Source organism: Saccopteryx leptura, chromosome 13 (genome assembly GCF_036850995.1).
Source record: "Saccopteryx leptura isolate mSacLep1 chromosome 13, mSacLep1_pri_phased_curated, whole genome shotgun sequence".
In the NCBI taxonomy this organism is placed as follows: domain Eukaryota; kingdom Metazoa; phylum Chordata; class Mammalia; order Chiroptera; family Emballonuridae; genus Saccopteryx; species Saccopteryx leptura.
The window spans coordinates 1,588,260-1,605,462 of NC_089515.1; the positions used below are offsets into that span (position 1 = coordinate 1,588,260).

The 17,203-nt window shown below is 62.2% G+C and overlaps 1 protein-coding gene across 3 annotated transcripts in view; it reads left to right on the forward strand.

The window, feature by feature from the left end:
- CFAP46 (cilia and flagella associated protein 46) overlaps positions 1 to 16,922 on the forward strand; it is a 55,843-nt gene extending 38,921 nt beyond the window's left edge. For all 3 annotated transcript variants that reach the window (XM_066355354.1, XM_066355355.1, XM_066355356.1), the window contains exons 39-60: positions 227 to 362; positions 2,504 to 2,692; positions 3,377 to 3,565; positions 5,100 to 5,237; positions 5,313 to 5,492; positions 5,776 to 5,946; positions 6,477 to 6,574; positions 6,882 to 6,958; positions 7,750 to 7,880; positions 8,306 to 8,418; positions 8,827 to 8,906; positions 9,432 to 9,614; positions 12,173 to 12,243; positions 12,329 to 12,389; positions 12,457 to 12,492; positions 12,924 to 13,026; positions 13,663 to 13,775; positions 14,927 to 15,008; positions 15,518 to 15,654; positions 15,745 to 15,825; positions 16,591 to 16,613; positions 16,728 to 16,922. In XM_066355354.1, the coding sequence (XP_066211451.1) occupies positions 227 to 362; positions 2,504 to 2,692; positions 3,377 to 3,565; positions 5,100 to 5,237; positions 5,313 to 5,492; positions 5,776 to 5,946; positions 6,477 to 6,574; positions 6,882 to 6,958; positions 7,750 to 7,880; positions 8,306 to 8,418; positions 8,827 to 8,906; positions 9,432 to 9,614; positions 12,173 to 12,243; positions 12,329 to 12,389; positions 12,457 to 12,492; positions 12,924 to 13,026; positions 13,663 to 13,775; positions 14,927 to 15,008; positions 15,518 to 15,654; positions 15,745 to 15,825; positions 16,591 to 16,613; positions 16,728 to 16,838 (2,503 nt within the window). In that variant the 3' untranslated portion in view covers positions 16,839 to 16,922. The remainder of the gene's footprint in view (positions 1 to 226; positions 363 to 2,503; positions 2,693 to 3,376; positions 3,566 to 5,099; positions 5,238 to 5,312; positions 5,493 to 5,775; positions 5,947 to 6,476; positions 6,575 to 6,881; positions 6,959 to 7,749; positions 7,881 to 8,305; positions 8,419 to 8,826; positions 8,907 to 9,431; positions 9,615 to 12,172; positions 12,244 to 12,328; positions 12,390 to 12,456; positions 12,493 to 12,923; positions 13,027 to 13,662; positions 13,776 to 14,926; positions 15,009 to 15,517; positions 15,655 to 15,744; positions 15,826 to 16,590; positions 16,614 to 16,727) is intronic.
- The last annotated feature ends 281 nt before the right edge of the window (positions 16,923 to 17,203 follow it).

Here is a 17,203-nt window from a genome sequence, read left to right on the forward strand (position 1 = left end):
GGCACTGCAGGGCTGTGGCCCCCGGGGGGGCGCCACATGGGGGTTTATGAATGGGATGGGGAGCACACTGAGTGTCCAGACGTGTTGAGAACATGTGGACACGTGACACATGGAGTCACAACACGTTCAGTGCTAAGAGCACACGGCACAGGGACGCAGAGGTCACACCCATCTCTGCTGGTGCGCCGCTTTGACCCTGGCCGTGACCGCCCTGCGTCCTGTGAAGGCTGCGCGCCCAGAGTGAGCCGGGCGAGGAGCAGAGGACTGTGTGTTACCTGGAGGCCTACGACCTGGCCCAGCAAGCCGTGGCCGAAGGGGAGGAGCTGTCCCACAGCATCCAGAGCCTCCTGGCCCTTCAAGATGTAAGTACGTGTCCCGGACCCTGGCACAGCGTGGTCAGCAGTGGCGAGCATCACCCCTCAGCAGAGGTGGCCTGCACTGTCCGTGCTCCTGTGGGTGCTGGGGGGGGTGCAGCTGGGGGTCTAAGGAGAATAGGTGGCTGCACTTGGTAGGACAGCGGACCAGAAGGACCACAGAGGTGCTGGGGAGGGGGGGGCTGGAGTCCCCATCCAAGGGCTGAGCCAGTATGTCCTGTATTGGGAGGGCAGCACCTGAGGGCAAGGTGACAGACAGGACTGGGTCTGCCCGCCGCTGCCCGCACAGCCTCGTTGTCCATGGGCACAGGGTGGGTAAACATGGCATGGCCCACTCGGGGAATAATTCACCCTGGATGAGCATGAAGCGTGGCTCCATATCTACCTAAGTGTCTTACAAGGAGAACCAGAAAGGCCCAGCTGTTTCCAAATGACTTCGCTGCCCCTATCAAAGCTCAGATGCTCAGAACTGTAGAGACTCTGCACCAACAAGATCGAATGTACAGTGTCTCACAGCCAATCAGAAATGACCAGTACAGAGTCCCACAGCCAATCAGAAATGACCAGTACAGACTCTCGCAGCCAATCAGAAATGACCAGTACAGAGTCCCACAGCCAATCAGAAATGATCAGTCTTTATAGTTTTTGTCTCTAGAAGTTTGATTTCCTGCAAAAGGCAAGAAAGTACAACCCATAATAAGGAGGATAATCTGTCCATCAAATCCAACCCAGAACAGAACTGGCCGTCGAGGACATTCAGACAGGGGTTACGACTGTACCCATAGGCTGGCAGCGGGCAAACATAAAGGGACCAAGGCTGAGCTCTGAGGGTGAAGACGCAGAGTGTGGATGAACCGGCTCAGGTGGACGGCAGAGACCGAGAACCTGGAAGAAGAGAGGACAGAAGTTGAGATGAACGCGCTGTTGGCGAGTTGAGCAGTTTCACGTGCGTGGGCACCGATGTCACCGGGAACAAGGAGAGGAGCGATGGGGTGGACAAAAAAATATTTGAAGAAATAGTGGCTAAAACTTACTAAATTTAATAAAAGTGGCTATCCACCAGTAGAGTCAAGAGCCTCAGTGCACTCCAAGCTCAGGAACAATGAGGGGTTAAACCAGAGCAGGGCAGCCGTGACCAAATGCTTCGCACCCAGAGTGATGAGCACCTGCCGCTGCTGTCGGGTTCAAGGACAGCACCAAGTGGGAACCACCTGGGAGAACTTGTGAGGTTTCTCTCGTTATTTAAGTCTCCCTGGAAGAAAACCAGCCATCTACACAAAAATAATAGCACGTCTCCTTGGGATTAGAACACAGGGTGGGAGGGTCACGTACTGCAGACCCTGACACAGCAGTGGGTGACAGCACAGAGCTGCACCGCTTAGTCCAAGGGAGGGGCGAGAGGAAGTCCCCAAGATTGCCACATGCCCTGCCGAGAGCCAGGGGCCGGGGGACAGATGGACGGAAAGCAAACAGAAGGACAATGCCCTCAAACCTAATCGTGTCAGTAATCATACCTGGTTGGAATGGTGCACCCCCACAGAAGAGAATTTGTCAGCTGTATGAAAAGCAAAACCCGACTGACTCCTGCCAACAAGAAGCCACTTTACTTTTTTTTTTTTTTAAAGACTTTATTCAATTTTCAGAGAGGAGAGAGAGAGAGAGAAGGGGGGAGGAGCAGGAAGCATCAACTCCCATATGTGCCTTGACCAGGCAAGCCCAGGGACCTCAGTGTTCCAGGTTGACGCTTTATCCCACTGCTCCACCACAGGTCAGGCCAAGATGCCACTTTAAGTAAAAGGGTGGAAAGGACACGCCGGCCAACAGGCACCTGTGGAGAGCTGCGGTGGCCACGTGGGCATGAGGATGTGGCGGGGGGAGTGATGGTGATCCTGCTGGGTGAATGAGCCGGCACAGGGAGCAGAGGCGGACTCCAGGGCAGACGGCAGGTGGCCCAGGAAGGATGTGGGGAAAGCGGGGTGTGAGGGACACGCTCGTTGCTTCCGTGTGGTGACAGCCCCGTGGGGGTGTCTGTGTGTCCGAGCACAGCAGCAGGTCAGCGAGTCAGAGCCGATGCCAATGGACGTTGAGCCCCTCAGACCCTCCCCGCGCTGACCGCGACCCCTTGTCAGTTGCAGAACGTCAACACGCCCCTGATGAGGAAGCTGGCGCACCTCAAGCTGAACCTGGTGGAGGTGTGTCTGGACTTGCTGCAGCGCGTGTGGGAGAAGCCCCCGGACGGGCAGCTGCAGCAGGGCTCTGCGGACAAGCTGCTGGCCGATTACCTGCAGAGCCTCAGCGAGTACACCTCCGTTGGCTTGGTAACTCACCTGGACACCCACGGTCCGCCGGGGCTCTTGGGTCCACTGGAACAGGGTTCTGCCACCGGGAGGCTGTCTTGGGGGCTCGAATTCCAGTGGGAGTCCTCAGGCTGTTGTTCACAAGCACCCCCCCCAAGAGTGCACCCCCGCAGCCTGGGGCCCCCAGGCCTGGCTGAGCATGGGCTTCGTCTGATCACCTGGGGACCTATTAATTAATAAAACTGGGTGGCAGCTGCTCCTCCCGCGTCCTGAGTTCACTCTGACAATTACATCAGCAGATGAAAAAGCCCATAAAGTGAATTACACTTTGTTAAAAAAATAAGTTGAATTTACAAAATACTTGTTTTGAAAAAACATTCTGCCATGTTAGGCATTTTCCTAGATGTCAGGCACTGTGAATCAAATTAATTTGACATAAATGGATCAAAGATAGTCCTAAAATTGAACTTTATACAAACTTGTATGCCAGTGTATCCTAAATTGAGGTCATATAATCAAACTTTAGTGACCCTCCTGTGACAAGCCCTGGGGACCCTGGGGCGTTACTCAGACTGTACTGGTGGCCCTGCTTCCCCAGGCATCTGGGGTGGACCCCGAGGGTGCGCAGGCAGGTGCAGGGGAATTGGAGGGTGGGCCTGGTGCGTTTTCCGGGGTGGGGTGAGTGACCGACGCCTTGTGTTGAAGAAATGGTTCACGCTGAAGCGGACCCTGGCCCACACGGCGCTGGCACAGCTGGGCAGCCTCCCGCCGCTGAGCACCGGTTGCGTGGAGATCCGTGCACGCCTCCTGGGCCTGGCGGGGAGGGCCCTGCGCCTGCTGGCGCTGCGGGCGGACCCCGTGCGTCCTGCGGTCTACTGGGAGGAGAGCCCCCTGGTACGTGCCCCTGCCCCCAGCCCCCGCCCGGGCTCCCCCGGGGAGAGCAGAGCGCTGTCCTTGGTTACGGTTATGGAGGGCGGTGTGGCCGGGACGGGGTGGGGGGTTGGGGGAGGCAAGAAGCAGTCCTGCCAGTGAGACCCCGGGCGCAGGACAGAACGGCGGATCTCTGAGGACAGACTGTGGACCCTGGGCTGTCCCTTCACACAGGGCAGCTGGGAGAGGGGTCACAGCCGCAGACATGGTCTGGGCTTCTGGTGTCTCCCCACCCCAGCAGTCTGGGGGGGCCTGACCGCAGGTGCTGACTGCTTCAGGGGCCCAGCCCTGCCCACCGGCTGTGCGATACCCACACAAAGCCCACTCCCCTCCAGTCCCAGTGAGGCTGCCCAGCAGGGCCGGATGCCTTAAGGGACCACCCTGCTGCTCAGAAGGACTCTGGTGACAGCCACTGCTGCTGCGTCACCGTCATACATGCCTTTGCCAGTGCCACTTCCTCCCCCTGGACGGCGTCTCTCTGCCCCACGTGCGGCCAGGCTCATCCCCACACCTGCTTCTTCATTAAACCCCCTAGGAGCCCAAGCTAATGGCTTGGCACCCCGGTGTGATTTGGGGCGGGTGCCCCCCCATTTAGCCCCGCATGCAGGTCCTGAGGTCAGCCCCAGTGGCCTGTCTTGGGTCCCCAGGACAGAGGACAGGACTCACATTTGAGTGAATTAATGGAATTTGGCTCCCTGTTCAACCAGTATTTGTTGAGCACCTGCACAGGTGGCCGGAGTCAGATAGAGGATGGGGCCTTGTCCATGATGTGGCATCAATGCTACCCCCCAGGGAGGGGCTGTCAGGGAACCCTGCACTGAATCCCAGGTGGCCAGGCAGGGGGCTTTCAAGAAATGCACCTCCCGCCCGACCTGTGGTGGCGCAGTGGATAAAGCGATGACCTGGAAATGCTGAGGTCGCCAGTTCAAAACCCTGGGCTTGCCTGGTCAAGACACATATGGGAGTTGATGCTTCCTGCTGCTCCCCCCCCCCCGTCTCTCTCTCCTCTCTCTCTCTCTCTCTCTCTCTGTCTCTCTCTCCCCCCAGAGCCAGCTCCTTGCCAGCCTGGTTCCCTCCGGCACTTCCCTGCCATGACCTCACAGACCCGAGCTCCCCTCTCAGCACAAGTCCTCCTGGGCTCACTGTGTCCCTCAGGACCCTGTCGGGATGGTTGGTTCTACAGACAGGCTGGCACAGGCCCCACGGTCCCCTAGGTCCCAGGGCAGGCAAGCACCTGACTCACTGGGCCCTGGCCCCACAGAGCTGCTGGGCGCTGAGGCCCTGGGAGCCTGGGTTTTCCAGACTGAAGGAAAGTGAGCACAGTGCACGGCTGGCATAGGCCTGTGCCACTGGCTGGTTCTCCAGGGCTACTCCCCATCCAGGGACCCCTGCCAGTTGTGCCCTCCCCAGGGGGTCCTGCAGAGTTGCCCCAGCGACAGGCACTCCTGGGGCTGGCGGTGTCCACCCAACAAATGCAGCTGACTGGCGGCTGCCCCAGGCAGGAGCAGAGCTGACGGGCAAGTGTCTGGACATGGTCCTGGAGGAAGAGGATGGGGAGGAGGAGGAGCGAGGCAGCAGCCAGCTGGCCGGCAGGGTGGCCCCCGAGGAGTGCGTCAGGAGAGGCTCAGACCTGAAGGTACAGCGGCTCCCACCTTCCCGCCCAGCCTGCACACCCGGCGGAGCTGGCCTAAGCCCACCCCTGCACCCACAGAGGAGGAAGGCGCTGGCCCAGTGGTACCTGGCCCAGGCGTCGGAAGTGCTGCTGCAGTGCCTGCAGGTCGCCCTGGGCAACGGCCTCCTGGAGGTGGCGGCTGCCGCCAGCTTGGAGATGGTGGAGTGCGTTGGCATCCTGGACCCCGCGGCCACCTGTCAGTTCCTGGCGCTGTCTCAGGTGCTGCTCTGCTCTGTGTGCCCGCTAGGCTGCCTGGGGAGGGAGGGAGGGTTCCAGGAGGCCCTGCCCCCAGTGTTCCTCTTGCTGGTGGCCCCACCTTCTGGGCTGCAGCTGGGGCTTCTGCGTGGAACTGGGCGCTCACTTAGGGGCATGGCCTCAGGCCCTGGAAGAAGGTGGGAGAGCTGTCCCCTGGAGTCCCCGCCACCAGTGCTGGCCCCTCCTACCCACACCCTGCGGGCCTCCAAGCCTGGAAGGCCCTCGCACCTCCTGCGTTCTGTTCCAGAGCTGCTCCGTCTCAGAGATGATGCGGGGTATACTGCTCGCGGCCACGGCCAACACCAACAGCTCCCAGCTGGCGGCCCTGCTGCAGCTCCAGCACCGGCTGCGGCGCCAGGAGTGGACCTCCACCAGCCTGTTGGCCGACGTGGAGCACAGGCTGGCCACCATTTCCAAGGTGACCGCTCTGGGGGCCTGTGAACTTGGCCATCGTTTACAAACTCAAAGCTCATTTCCTCAGAAAGCCGGAGCCACGCTTCTGAGCCATCAGCTCGCTGGGGGCCTCTAGCAGTCGTCAGCCCTGTCAGTGCACGGGGCCACGGGGGAGAAGGGCCTTGGGGCTGACCCCGGCTGTGGGAGGCTGCAGGCCCAGGGAGGAGGGCCGTGTGCACCTGTGCCGTTTGTGCCCATGCGCGTGTGGTGTGGAGACGGGAGGAGGGCAGAGGGAGAGACTGTGCCGTTCCGGTTTGGGTGCCTATGCGCCCTGGGTCATGCAGACCGGGTTTCTGGTGTTGGCGAAGAGCCTGGGAATGCCGCGGGGGTCTGCTGCCCCCTTGTGGTGGTCACGATTCTGCAGGGGGCTCAGCCCAGGGACCCCCACCCACCGCCCGGCTCAAGCCTCTGCTGGGCCAGCCAAGCAGGGACCTGGGTGGCCAGTCCACCGCCAGCCCCAACCTGCATGGGCCCTGATCCCTGTTGGTCATACAGGCCTGGCAGAATCTCTTGGTCACTGAACAACATTTTAACCTCTTGAATGAGATTCCTCCCACCTTTCGGATCCTCTTCCTGCACCACTCACCTGACAGGTAAGGCCGATTTCTGTCCTGGTTCCCACCCGCCTCTTGCCCTCAGGGGCCCTGTGGGTCTGGTCTGAAGGTCACTCTTCACTGTGGGTAGACCCGGTTCACTGTTGGAGAAAAGGCCGGCTGCCTGCTCCGCCCCTGCGAAGGCTCGGTGTTTTCTGCGCTTGTTTTAACTCTTGTCTGGACCTGGCTGGAGGGGAGGGTGCCCCGGCTGAGGTGCACATGCCTCCTGGAATCTGCATCTCTGAGGCTGCTGTGGGACCCCACACGCTGGGCTTTGACCCCACCCTGCATCCCCTCCTGCCCACAGGACCCATCTGTATGGTGCTGCCTTCGAGAAACCCAAGTTTATTCCCACAGCCAAAGGGAAGGTGGCCCAGGTGGGGGGTGAGTTTCTGGAGCAGGGATTTACCCAGCACCATCCTTGGCGCTGGGCATACCTGTGACCTGGAGACACAAGTCCCTCCCCCGGGCGTGGTGACGCCAGCCCTCCGTCCCTCCATCCACTCCATTTCCCTACTTTCCCCCAGGGGGGCTGGGCAGGATTAGCAAAGTCTGGTGTCTCAGAGTGGGGGAGCCGCGCACCAGCGGTGACACTGCCCTCAGCTCCAGCCGCAGTCACCCCGTCACACTGTTGCCCCTGGCTACCCCGGAGCCTGTCACACTGGCAGTGGAACCAGCTGCCCTCAGCCTCGCAAGCATTTTTTTCTTGGTGGACGCCCTGCTTCTTCCTTGTGCTCAGACCCTGCTGCTTTCACCTGATGCTGGGGAAGGCCCCAGAACTCCAGAGCTGCCGGCTGTTTGCACCGGCCTGGAGCCCGCGTGCCCTCTCTGAAACTCGTGCTGAGTGGCCATGAGCTCTGTCTGTGCTCAGGATCAGCCCCTGGGGGCAGCCCCCGGGGCCCAGAGGCCTGGCCCAGCTGCTCCAGGCTGATCCCACGCAGGGTCTACAGCCCCGGGCCATTCCCCAACCTTCCCGTTGTCACCCTTCCTCCTGAGCAGGATGGTCCTCCCACACCGGTGCTGGCTGGGCTCCTGGGCCGTCTGCAGGGTCAGCCTTCCTGGGCGGGCAGCCTAGTGGACAAGCCCTGTGCCTGCAGCTTGCCCATGAGTCCCGAGCTCACACTCGCTGGGAGAGTCTGCGAGGCCACGTACAGTGGGTGTGTTTGTGCCCACAGGCTCCTGCAGGGTGGCTCGGGTGGCTGTGAGCCCGGCCGCCTTCTTTGGCCTGTTGGCCAGAGCCCAGCAGTTCCGGGAGCAGACACAGGCTGAGGTGTCCAGCAAGGACATGGCCTCAAACCCAGGCCTGGTGAGGTCCCAGGCCCCAAGCCCAGCTGTGCCACCACCCTGGCAGGATGGGGACCCCAGCCTGGCTGCAGTGAGGTGGGGTGGGGAGAGCTGGGCAGGACCCTCAGCAGGTGAGGGGCCCTGGCTGTCAGGACCCCGGCACTGCCCAACACCCAGCCTGGCCTCCCTGCTCAACAGGGGCCCCTTCTCTTTGAACCCCTGAGCACAGTCTGATGCACAGGATCCCTGGGGGACCAGGGTGCCAGGGGCTTTCCGAAGGGTAGCTGGTGACATGGGCAGGGAATCTGGTGCCCAAGGTAGGCAGGGCATTCAAGAAGCCATCGGGCTGTTTCTGGGAGTGGCCTCCCCCTTCCATGGCAGGCTGGGCCCCTCCACGGTGACCCTACACTTCTGATGGTAAACTGTCTGTTTGGGCGGGAGTCACAGGCCATGTATGCGGAAAGGCGGGGGCCCCCTCTCCCGACACTCGGTGACATCCTGAAGGCCACGGAGGAGTACCTGCACCCGCTGCTCACGCTTCTCAGCCCCCCTGAGGCCAGGTGCTTGTGCTGTGCCCACCTGGAGCTGAGGGGCTGGCATGGGGGCCTGGGAGGTGCTCTGCACAGGAAAAGCCCTGGCACGTCCTGAGGGCCTGGCTCTGTCCGGTCTGCCTTCGGGAGGACATACTGGTTCTGCCTAAAGTTTAACCCCCCCCCCCCGCCATGTCCCCTTGGGTGGGGTGTGGGGTGGGGACAGCGGGGCAAGGGGCTGCCCTCTGACGTGTTTCTGGTGGGAAAGCAGACAGCAGGGTCAGGCCTGGGGCTTCCTGGCCTGGCCAGTCCGTCAGCGAGGGTCCGGAGCCCCGTTGGCTCATGCCTGTGCCTTGCCCAGCCACTCTCGAGGCCGTCTCCACAAGCAGCCCTTCCTGGTGTATTTTTAAAACCTGAGAGCGTGCCTCTGACTTGCAGAACGCACGTTCCCACGACCGTTGCGGATCTGGGGAAACCGAAGGGCAAAGACAAGGAGCGGAAGCTCTCCCTGCCCCAGGGTGAGTGCAGCCAGCGCCCGGGCGCTCTGTCTCGCTCTGTCAGCGGGGGTCGCAGTGGTCCTGCCCTGTACCTGCCGTGTGTGTCCGAAAGGGCAGGTGTTCTGTAGCGGGAGGCGGGACCCACGGCCCCTCCCAGGGCTCTGTGGCCACCTGGAAAAGCCCTCCCTCTAACGGGTCTTCTGCGTGGCAGTCCCCAGCGCCCATGACCCACTCGAGCCTCTTCAGGGGGGAGAAGGTTGTGCCAATGTTGGTCCTTTGAAAGGGGGTCCCCTGGTTTGAAGGAGCCGTGTCATTCCAGGCTCAGAAAGTGGCCACCCACGCTGGGCAGGTCCTCAAGAGCCCTGGAAGGCTGACATCCCTGTGTCTGACCTGATCACACTATCAAAGCAAGTGTCTGTCCCCAGAGGACCTGCCATGTCCTGGGGCCCCGCTTTCCGCCAGGGGCTGCCGGGGCCAGACAGCGGCTCCAGCGTGGCCTGCAAGGCCCGGTGGTTGTGCCACGGGCACCCGTTCTGCTGCTTGCAGCTGGCACGCTCCCGCCCACTGTCCACCCTGAGGCTGTGGGCACCGTGGTCCTCGTTGTGGACAGGCACCTCCTGGAGCTGCCCCTGGAAGGCCTGCTGGAGCTCGGGGGAGGGGCCATCTCCTCTGTGTCCCGGGACTTCTCCCTGCAGATGCTGTGCAGCCGTCTCCACCAGGAGGAGGCAGGTGAGAGCCACTCCACTCCTCCTGGGCAGTTCGCGTAAAAGGGAAACTTTGTTTTTATCCCATGAGATCTTTACTCCTGTCTAAAAACAAAACCAAACAAACAAAAAACCACCCAAAAGCCAGCTAGAGGTTGCAGAGCCCCGCTGCGCATTCAGGGTGTCAGAATAGCTCCTGGCCTCCTAGCAGTGTCGCCACTGCTGTGCTGGGCACAGCAGAGCGTCGTTTCCACAGGAACACTGCACGTCCATAAACATCCGACTAGGAGTTAGTAGATGAGACTTTGGCTGCTATTCAAGATGAATCACACGGACCAAATAGGCCCTTCCAGCCGGAGTGAGGGAGAGTCCAGATGAGACGTGAACCCACGGTGCTCGGATGTAGGAGGGCAGGCGCCCGGGACGGCAGTCTGGGAGGAAGGCCCCGGGCAGATCCGTGGTCCCCCAGGCTGGGAGTCTGGGAACCCAGTGAGGAGAGTCCGCAGGGCCCGTCCTGGGTCTGCAGGGGGCCCCATGTCTTCAGCTGTTAGCTGGTCAGTTCAGGGCATAAGGAATCGGGCTCAGGTCCACCGGCCAGAGGGAGGCTGATAACCCACAGATGTTAGGTGCGGCCACCAGAGGGCGCTGCCTGCCTTGGAGAGGCCAGCTGCAGAGGACCTGCCTGGGCCCAGTGACGGAGCTGCGTCCCAAAGGGACAGTCTCAGCCCCCAGTAGGGTGGAATTCAAAATGTCAAGACACTCAGGAAAAGCGGCCAGGCACACGGAAGAGGGGACCACCGTGGCCCCACGAAGAGGAAAACAGCCAGCAGAGGCAGACCCAGGGGACGGTGCCTCCTGGGACAGTCCTGGGCAGGGGGCTGGGATGATTGGGGCCAACATCCCCACATTCAGTGAAACTAACTGCACAGACCCGAGACCCAGTGAACCCAGACAAAGAGCAGGAACAGCACGGGTGGGGGGTGGGTGCTGATGAGAGCCTATCCGTGTCTCCTGCTGACGGGTGAGCAATGGCGTTCGTGCTCAAGAACACAGCACGCGGTGTCGGCAGAAAGGAGACAAACCACGCCCAGGGTGGTGAATCCCGTCGACCTGGACGTTCTCGGCAGGAACGTCCAAGCTGGAGAAAGAACGACCCTCTCAGATACAGAGAAGCGGCACAGCCATCCGGGCGGTGCAGAGGGCCTGACACCGGGCGCGGAGAAGCGTCTGGGACTGCAGTTTAAACATCTCCTAGAGCCCTGGCCGGTTGGCTCAGCGGTAGAGCGTCGGCCTGGCGTGCGGGGGACCCGGGTTCGATTCCCGGCCAGGGCACACAGGAGAAGCGCCCATCTGCTTCTCCACCCCCCCTCCTTCCTCTCTGTCTCTCTCTTCCCCTCCCGCAGCCAAGGCTCCACTGGAGCAAAGATGGCCCGGGCGCTGGGGATGGCTCCTTGGCCTCTGCCCCAGGCGCTAGAATGGCTCTGGTCGCCACAGAGCGACGCCCCGGAGGGGCAGAGCATCGCCCCCTGGTGGGCAGAGCTTTGCCCTGGTGGGCGTGCCAGGTGGATCCCGGTCGGGCGCATGCGGGAGTCTGTCTGACTGTCTCTCCCCGTTTCCAGCTTCAGAAAAATACAAAAAAAAAAAACACAAAAAAAACATCTCCTAGGAGGACTTTGGCAGTTTAGGGCTGAGGCCGTCACGCACCAGGTCAGCGAGCACGGGTGAACGACAGGGTGGGCCGGGAGAAGTCCTGTCATCTCAAGAAGGGCAGGAAGAGGGGAGCACAGGATGTGACCGAGCCCAGACCCTCGCGCTCCCCGTGAACCGTGTGACCGCCGAGGGTGAGGACCCGCTGCGTGGATGACAGGCACGTCCCCAGCGTGGCGCCTAAAAGAGCGCGTTTAAAGTGCAGGTCAGTAACGGGGTAAAAGCGAGAACGTCTTATAGAAATGCTGGTGGCCCTGTGGCACTGCCCTCTGGAGGGCACCCACGTCTCGCTGGAGTGGGTTTTCGCTTTAAACGTTCACGTTAAAGAGGAAACAGGCCGGAAGTTTAGGGTAGCATCTAATTGGAGAGGTTGGAGCAAGAATGCAGAAAAGCCCAAAGAAAGCAGAGAACGGGCCGCACTGGGCGCATGAGCCGTCAACAAAAGAGAGAACGGAGGCAAAGATCAGCTGCTTGAAAAAAAGTGGGTACATGACAGAGAATGCCACGTCGGTGCCCCCGCCCGGGGGCCAGACCGCACCGTGCGGGGCAGGAAGGAGGGAGCCCCTGGCAGCCCAGGGCACAGGCAGAATGGCCGGCGTGGGCTGTGGATGGCTGGTGGGGGCCGGGGAACCTCTGGTGACCGCTCCTTCCTCGGGGTCTCCTGGCCCAGGCCTTTCCTGTCTCGAGAGCCTTTGTATCTGAGATGTTACTGCCGTTTCAACTTTAGAAAACTTAAAGTGAACGCTTCTCCCTGCGTCTTGGTTTCCATTGAGGTGAAATTCGCGTGGTATCAGACCACCCATTACGAGGTAACGAGAGGTGTTCCAGGCGTGACTGCGTTCTGCAGCGTCACCCTTCCTCCCATGTCTCCCGCAGACGGGGCCGTGAAGAAGGGCACCAGAAGCAAGGAGCCCAAGAGGAGAGGCCCAGGCAAGAGGGGCCAGAAGGTAGGCGGGCGAGGGCTGGGGGCGGGGGGCCGGGAGCCGAGGGCGGGGGGCCGGGGTGAGGCCCACAACCCCGTCTGTCCTGCAGGGCGCCGTGCCCCGGGTCATCCCCCCCGACTGCATCACTGTCGACTCAGATAACTTCAAGTGTATCCTTTGGGGTCCCCCGCCCGAAGTACCAGCTTGTGGTCCTGGTTCTCCTTAACCAGGGCCCAGTCGTCGTGGACCCCTACGGGGAGGCCTGGGGCCCAGGTGAGTGCTTCCCCGCCCTCCGTGCACACACAGGGCACCCCCTGCCCAGGGGTCAGGCAGGTGTGGCTGGGCTGCCTCCCGGGGCCGCCTGTGCTGAATGTGGCTGCTCCCTCCACTCCATGTCCAGTCCCAGGGGCTGAGGCCCTGCCCTGCCCTGCTGTGGCCAGGCCACGCCTGCCAGAGTGCTGCGAGGAGAGGCTCCTCGGGCCCCACGTGTGGAGCGGAGCGGCCACCACACTCCCAGCACTCGCTCCTGTGGGCTCTGATTTTGCAAAACCAGTCTGAGAACCTCCCCCAGGGAAGGGAGGAGCCAGCGTGTCAGCAGGGCGGCCCCATGCCCTGCCCCTGAGGCTGGCCTGCCAGGCGCCTGCCCCCCCACGCTCGTGCACGTGACCACGTCCTGTGGTTTGTCAGCACCCCTCTCGTTGCAGATGAGCAGACTCCTGTCTTCGTGACCCGGGGAGTCTTGGATAAGTTCAGAGACACGTTCACTGCGCGATGGGAGGGACATCTGGGAAAGAAGGCCTTTCCCAGGTTCGGTCTGGGTCCCCGGACGCCGTCCCCAGGGTCACTTGCGCCAGCATGGGGGCTGCTGCAGTCAGTGTCCACCTAGCTCTCCCTTCCTACCTGTACCCCATTCTGTCAGTGACCCCTGTCTTGTCCTCATTGTACACAGGCCCCGTGGCCTCTGTGGTACCTGGATCAGGTGTGCTTGTCCTCACCCCACGTTGCAGAGGGGGACCTGGGGACCTGGGGAGCCCCTGGGCAGGGTCCTGGGCCTGTCCGGCGGGGCGTGTCTCGGGAACAAGAGTGCTTGGGGCAGGGGAAGTGTCCCTCTAGCACTTTCCGGAGCCACAGCCTAGCAAGATGGGGTCCCTTCTGGGGATGTGGGTTCATCTTTCCCCGGGGAGCCACGTGGACCAGCTTCCCAGGGACCCCGAGAGGCAGACGCAGGCGAGGCCACAAGGGGAAGGGAGTGTGGATGGGGCTCTGTCTGTCTCAGCAGAGTGGGGTGGGGGAAAGACCGAGGAGGATGTCTTTACTTTGAAAACATGTTGTGGGAGGGTGTCACCCCAAGGGTTTACAGGCAGACTCGGTCCTCTGCTCGTGCAGGGACACCTGCCTGTCCCTGGCCGGCCGCCCGCTCACCGAGTCCCCCTCCCTGTGCAGCCAGGCCGAGTGGGAGCAGCTCCTGGGCGGCTGTGAGGGTTTCTTCTTCTACGGGATGGAGAGCTTCCTGTCGCACGTGTCTGTGGAGAGGTTGGCTGCCATGAACTTAGCAGGTGAGTGGGTCCTCTAGGGCCCCCTCCAGCCCAGCTCTTCACCAGGACCCTGAGCACCATGGAGACGGATCCGCACAGGACAGCGCAGGACCGTCTTCCCTGGGAGCCGCCCGTCCCCAGCAGAACCTCGCGGCAGCCCTTGGGTCCCCCTCCCTCTCTCGGATGCCCCAACTCAGACTTCCAGACCTGTCAGACCAGCTAGGGACGGAGTTGGGGTCACTCTGCCAGCTCAGGCCTGCAGAGGCCAGGGAGGCTGGGTACATCTTCACAACGCGCCAGCCACCGTCCCTCCCCACCCATCCCTCTTTCTGAACCTCCGACATTAGAGCTGTGGATGCCCCCACCCCCAAAGTACTGCGTAGGCGGCAGCAGCATTGTCAGGGACCCTCCAGGATGGCCCTCCCCTCCGAGGTGCCTGCCCCCATCGGTGGTAGCACGGGGCTGCTTGTCCCTGCAGGGCCCCTGAGCCCCCCCATCACCTGCCGTCCAGCCCTGTTTCCAGCCCCTCCCACACTGGTGGGTCCAAGCAGGACAGCACCCCGCCCACCCCACAAGCATGTCCCTGGGAGGTAGAAACGGGGCCTTTTTGAAACTGATGCCAAGCCTTCTCAGAAAGGCTGGGCAGTGAAACCCAAGAAACATGAAGGTCACAGGCACCTGCGGGGTGACGGTGTCACCAGGCCCCGCTGTTCCCCACAGGCCTGTCCATGAACAGCTGGAGGTGCTGCCCGACCCTGGGGACACTGACTCCAGCCCAGCCGTCCCCGTGGGGAGTGGGAGGGGCCTCTGCATCTATGGTGCTGCACACCCACCGGGCTGCATCTCAGACAGTGGCCCATTTCAGTGAACACTGGGGGTCAGGGTGACCAGCTCGCTGCCCTGCTCCTGAGCCTGCCCTGCGCAGCCCAGCACCTGGCCGGTGTGGGGTGCTGGGACCCGAGAGCCCACACAGGGTAGCGACTGTGGGGGCCGCTGCACAAGAAGCCGTGGAGGGTGGCGGGCTCCTAAAACAGTGTCCCGCGTGCCCGTGTGGCCAGTGGGTCCCGGAAAGGGGTCTATGGTTCAAGCCTAGCCTCTGGCAGATTGGGCTGCGTATCTGGGGTCCACTGCAGCCCCGGGCGATGGCAGCCCCCCCCCCCCGTGTCCCGCAGACTGCCAGCTGATGGTCCTGCTGGCCCTGAGCCGGTCCTACGAAAGCATGCGGCGGATGATGGAGTCCTCAGAGAACAAGAGGTGCCTGGTGTCCCCCTGCACCACTTGGCCGGCATCCCAGCCTGTGGATGGCTGGTGGGGGACTTGGAGGGCGTAGGAGTGATGGTGGGTGTGCCCTGGGAGTGTGGGGACACAGAGCGTCCCTACACATTGTGGGCAGAGCCCCAGGAGGGAGCCGGGGCTCCATGCTCTGCTCCCGAACCCTCCCTGGAAGTCCCGGGGGCCCCCCGTGCTGACCACGGCACCCTGGAGCCTCAAGCTGCTAGGATTGGGCCGGGAGACAGGGAGGGCAGCTGGGAGGGTTGCACAGCACAGGACCTCAGAGCTGCCCGGGGGCCCAGCAGGGCTCCCCCCTCTCACGGTAGGAGCAGCGCAGAGGCATCTGAAAAGCCTTTCCCTGTGAACTGACCTTTAAGTCTGGGGGCGAGACATTTTAAGAGCTGTCAGTCCAAACACGAGTTGCAGCCCTCGGTGCTATTAGGGTTGGGGATGGGGTGGACACTGTCCAACGGCAGCTCGGTCCCCCGCAGTGCCCTTCAGTTGTCCTTGGAGGAGCCCATTGAGACGGCCATCCTGCTGAGCCTGGTGGGTGTCCGGAGCATCCTGGCAAACCAGTGGCCGACGCGCCTGCAGGACAATGCGCTGCGCGCCAGGGTCCTCTGGGAAAGTGAGTAGCGCCCGGCGGTCCCCCCACCTTGGGCCTTCCTGGATGCTCTCTGGGGGGTCCACACCAGCTGAGGCAGAGTTTCTTCCCTAGATCTGCTGACCGGGGCCAAACCGACTGGGAGGGCCGTCCGTCTCCTTCAGAAGATGGAAGCTGGAGAAGCGGTCAGCCACGGTAACTGGAGACCGTCTACCCCATTGTCCATCCCTTCAGGCCATGCAGCTGCTACCTTGCTCCACCATCCTGCAGCTGTAGGGTCAGAAGGTCCCACCTCCATTCCTGCGCAGCAGGCCGCGTGCTGGCACCACCGTCAGCCTCCTGCAAATACGGCCACAGTGAGGCCTGCGTCCAGGGTCCTCAGGGGCACCACCAGTCATTATCTGATTTGTCTAAGATTGTGCAAGTCACACAAATTCTAAAAGCCCGAGTATGTTTGGGAGGGTCCCCACCACCCACCCTTTGGAAACTGGGACCCTAGTGAGCAAGTGACCAGGGAGGCGTCACAGTCCAAGGAGGCAGGTGAGACGCAGGGGTCACAAAGGTCACAGGAGCAGGAACAAGAACAGGACAGAAACCTTGGGCTTTGCTGGCTGAAGAGCAGCCGGCATGTGGCGTTCTCATGGGCAGGGAGCGGACCGGCCCCTGTGCCACCCCTGCTGCTGTGCAGTGTGGACGTCCGTCACAGGGAAAGGGACAAGCCGTGACTGTGGGAAGGCTGTCCCTGCTGGCTAGCGGCAGGAGGCCCCTGAGCATGTAAGGTCCTCCGGCCTCGATGTCCCTCGTGAAGGACGCATAGTAGTAGTGTCCACGCCCAGAGCTGCATCTGGAGGCAGAGCCAGGAGCACCGTCTCCCTGTCCAGCCGGGTGTGGGGTTCTTGGCTGGGGCCCTGGACATCTTGCCCCCCCCCCCCATGAGCCTCCTGTCCCCTCTCCCCTCAGATGAGTCTCCACAGACTTCCAAGGTGATGTTCCGGGCACAGCCGCATGGCCCCGAGTGGCTCTCTGTCAGCCTCAATCTGGTCCTGTACGGGCTGCCACACCAGGCCATCCTGTGACCACCCCGTCCCCCCCCACAGCCCCCCACCACTGTCAGGGGCTCTTCTCTCCCCGGGGGCCGGACGAGGGTGGATTCCACCTCCTCTCAGCCTTCAGCTGCCGGCGGGCCTCGGAAGACAGCTCGGGGCTGATGTCCCAGGGACGAAGCTCGTGGTCCCTGGAGGGGACATGCCCGGCTCCTAGACCTGGACAAGCAACACTGAGCGGCTCCTTTGTTCCCCACGAAGTGCTTTTAGTAAAAGGCCTAAGCCCAGCCTCCGTGAGTGATGTCCGTGGCTGAGCGCTGGGTAGTGGTGGGGCCTGGCCACAGCCTCAGAGGCCTGGGAGCTGGGACACCAGCCCCTTGGGCCCCCGCTGGACTCAGGGAGGCCCCGGCCATGTGAAAAGAGTTTCCAGCCTCCTTGGGGTCTCCAGCTTGGGCGGGTTCACACACCAGCCGAGGAAGGACAGGTTTTCCTTCTACGTGTGACTAAGGATGGTGTCTTCCGCTGGTCAC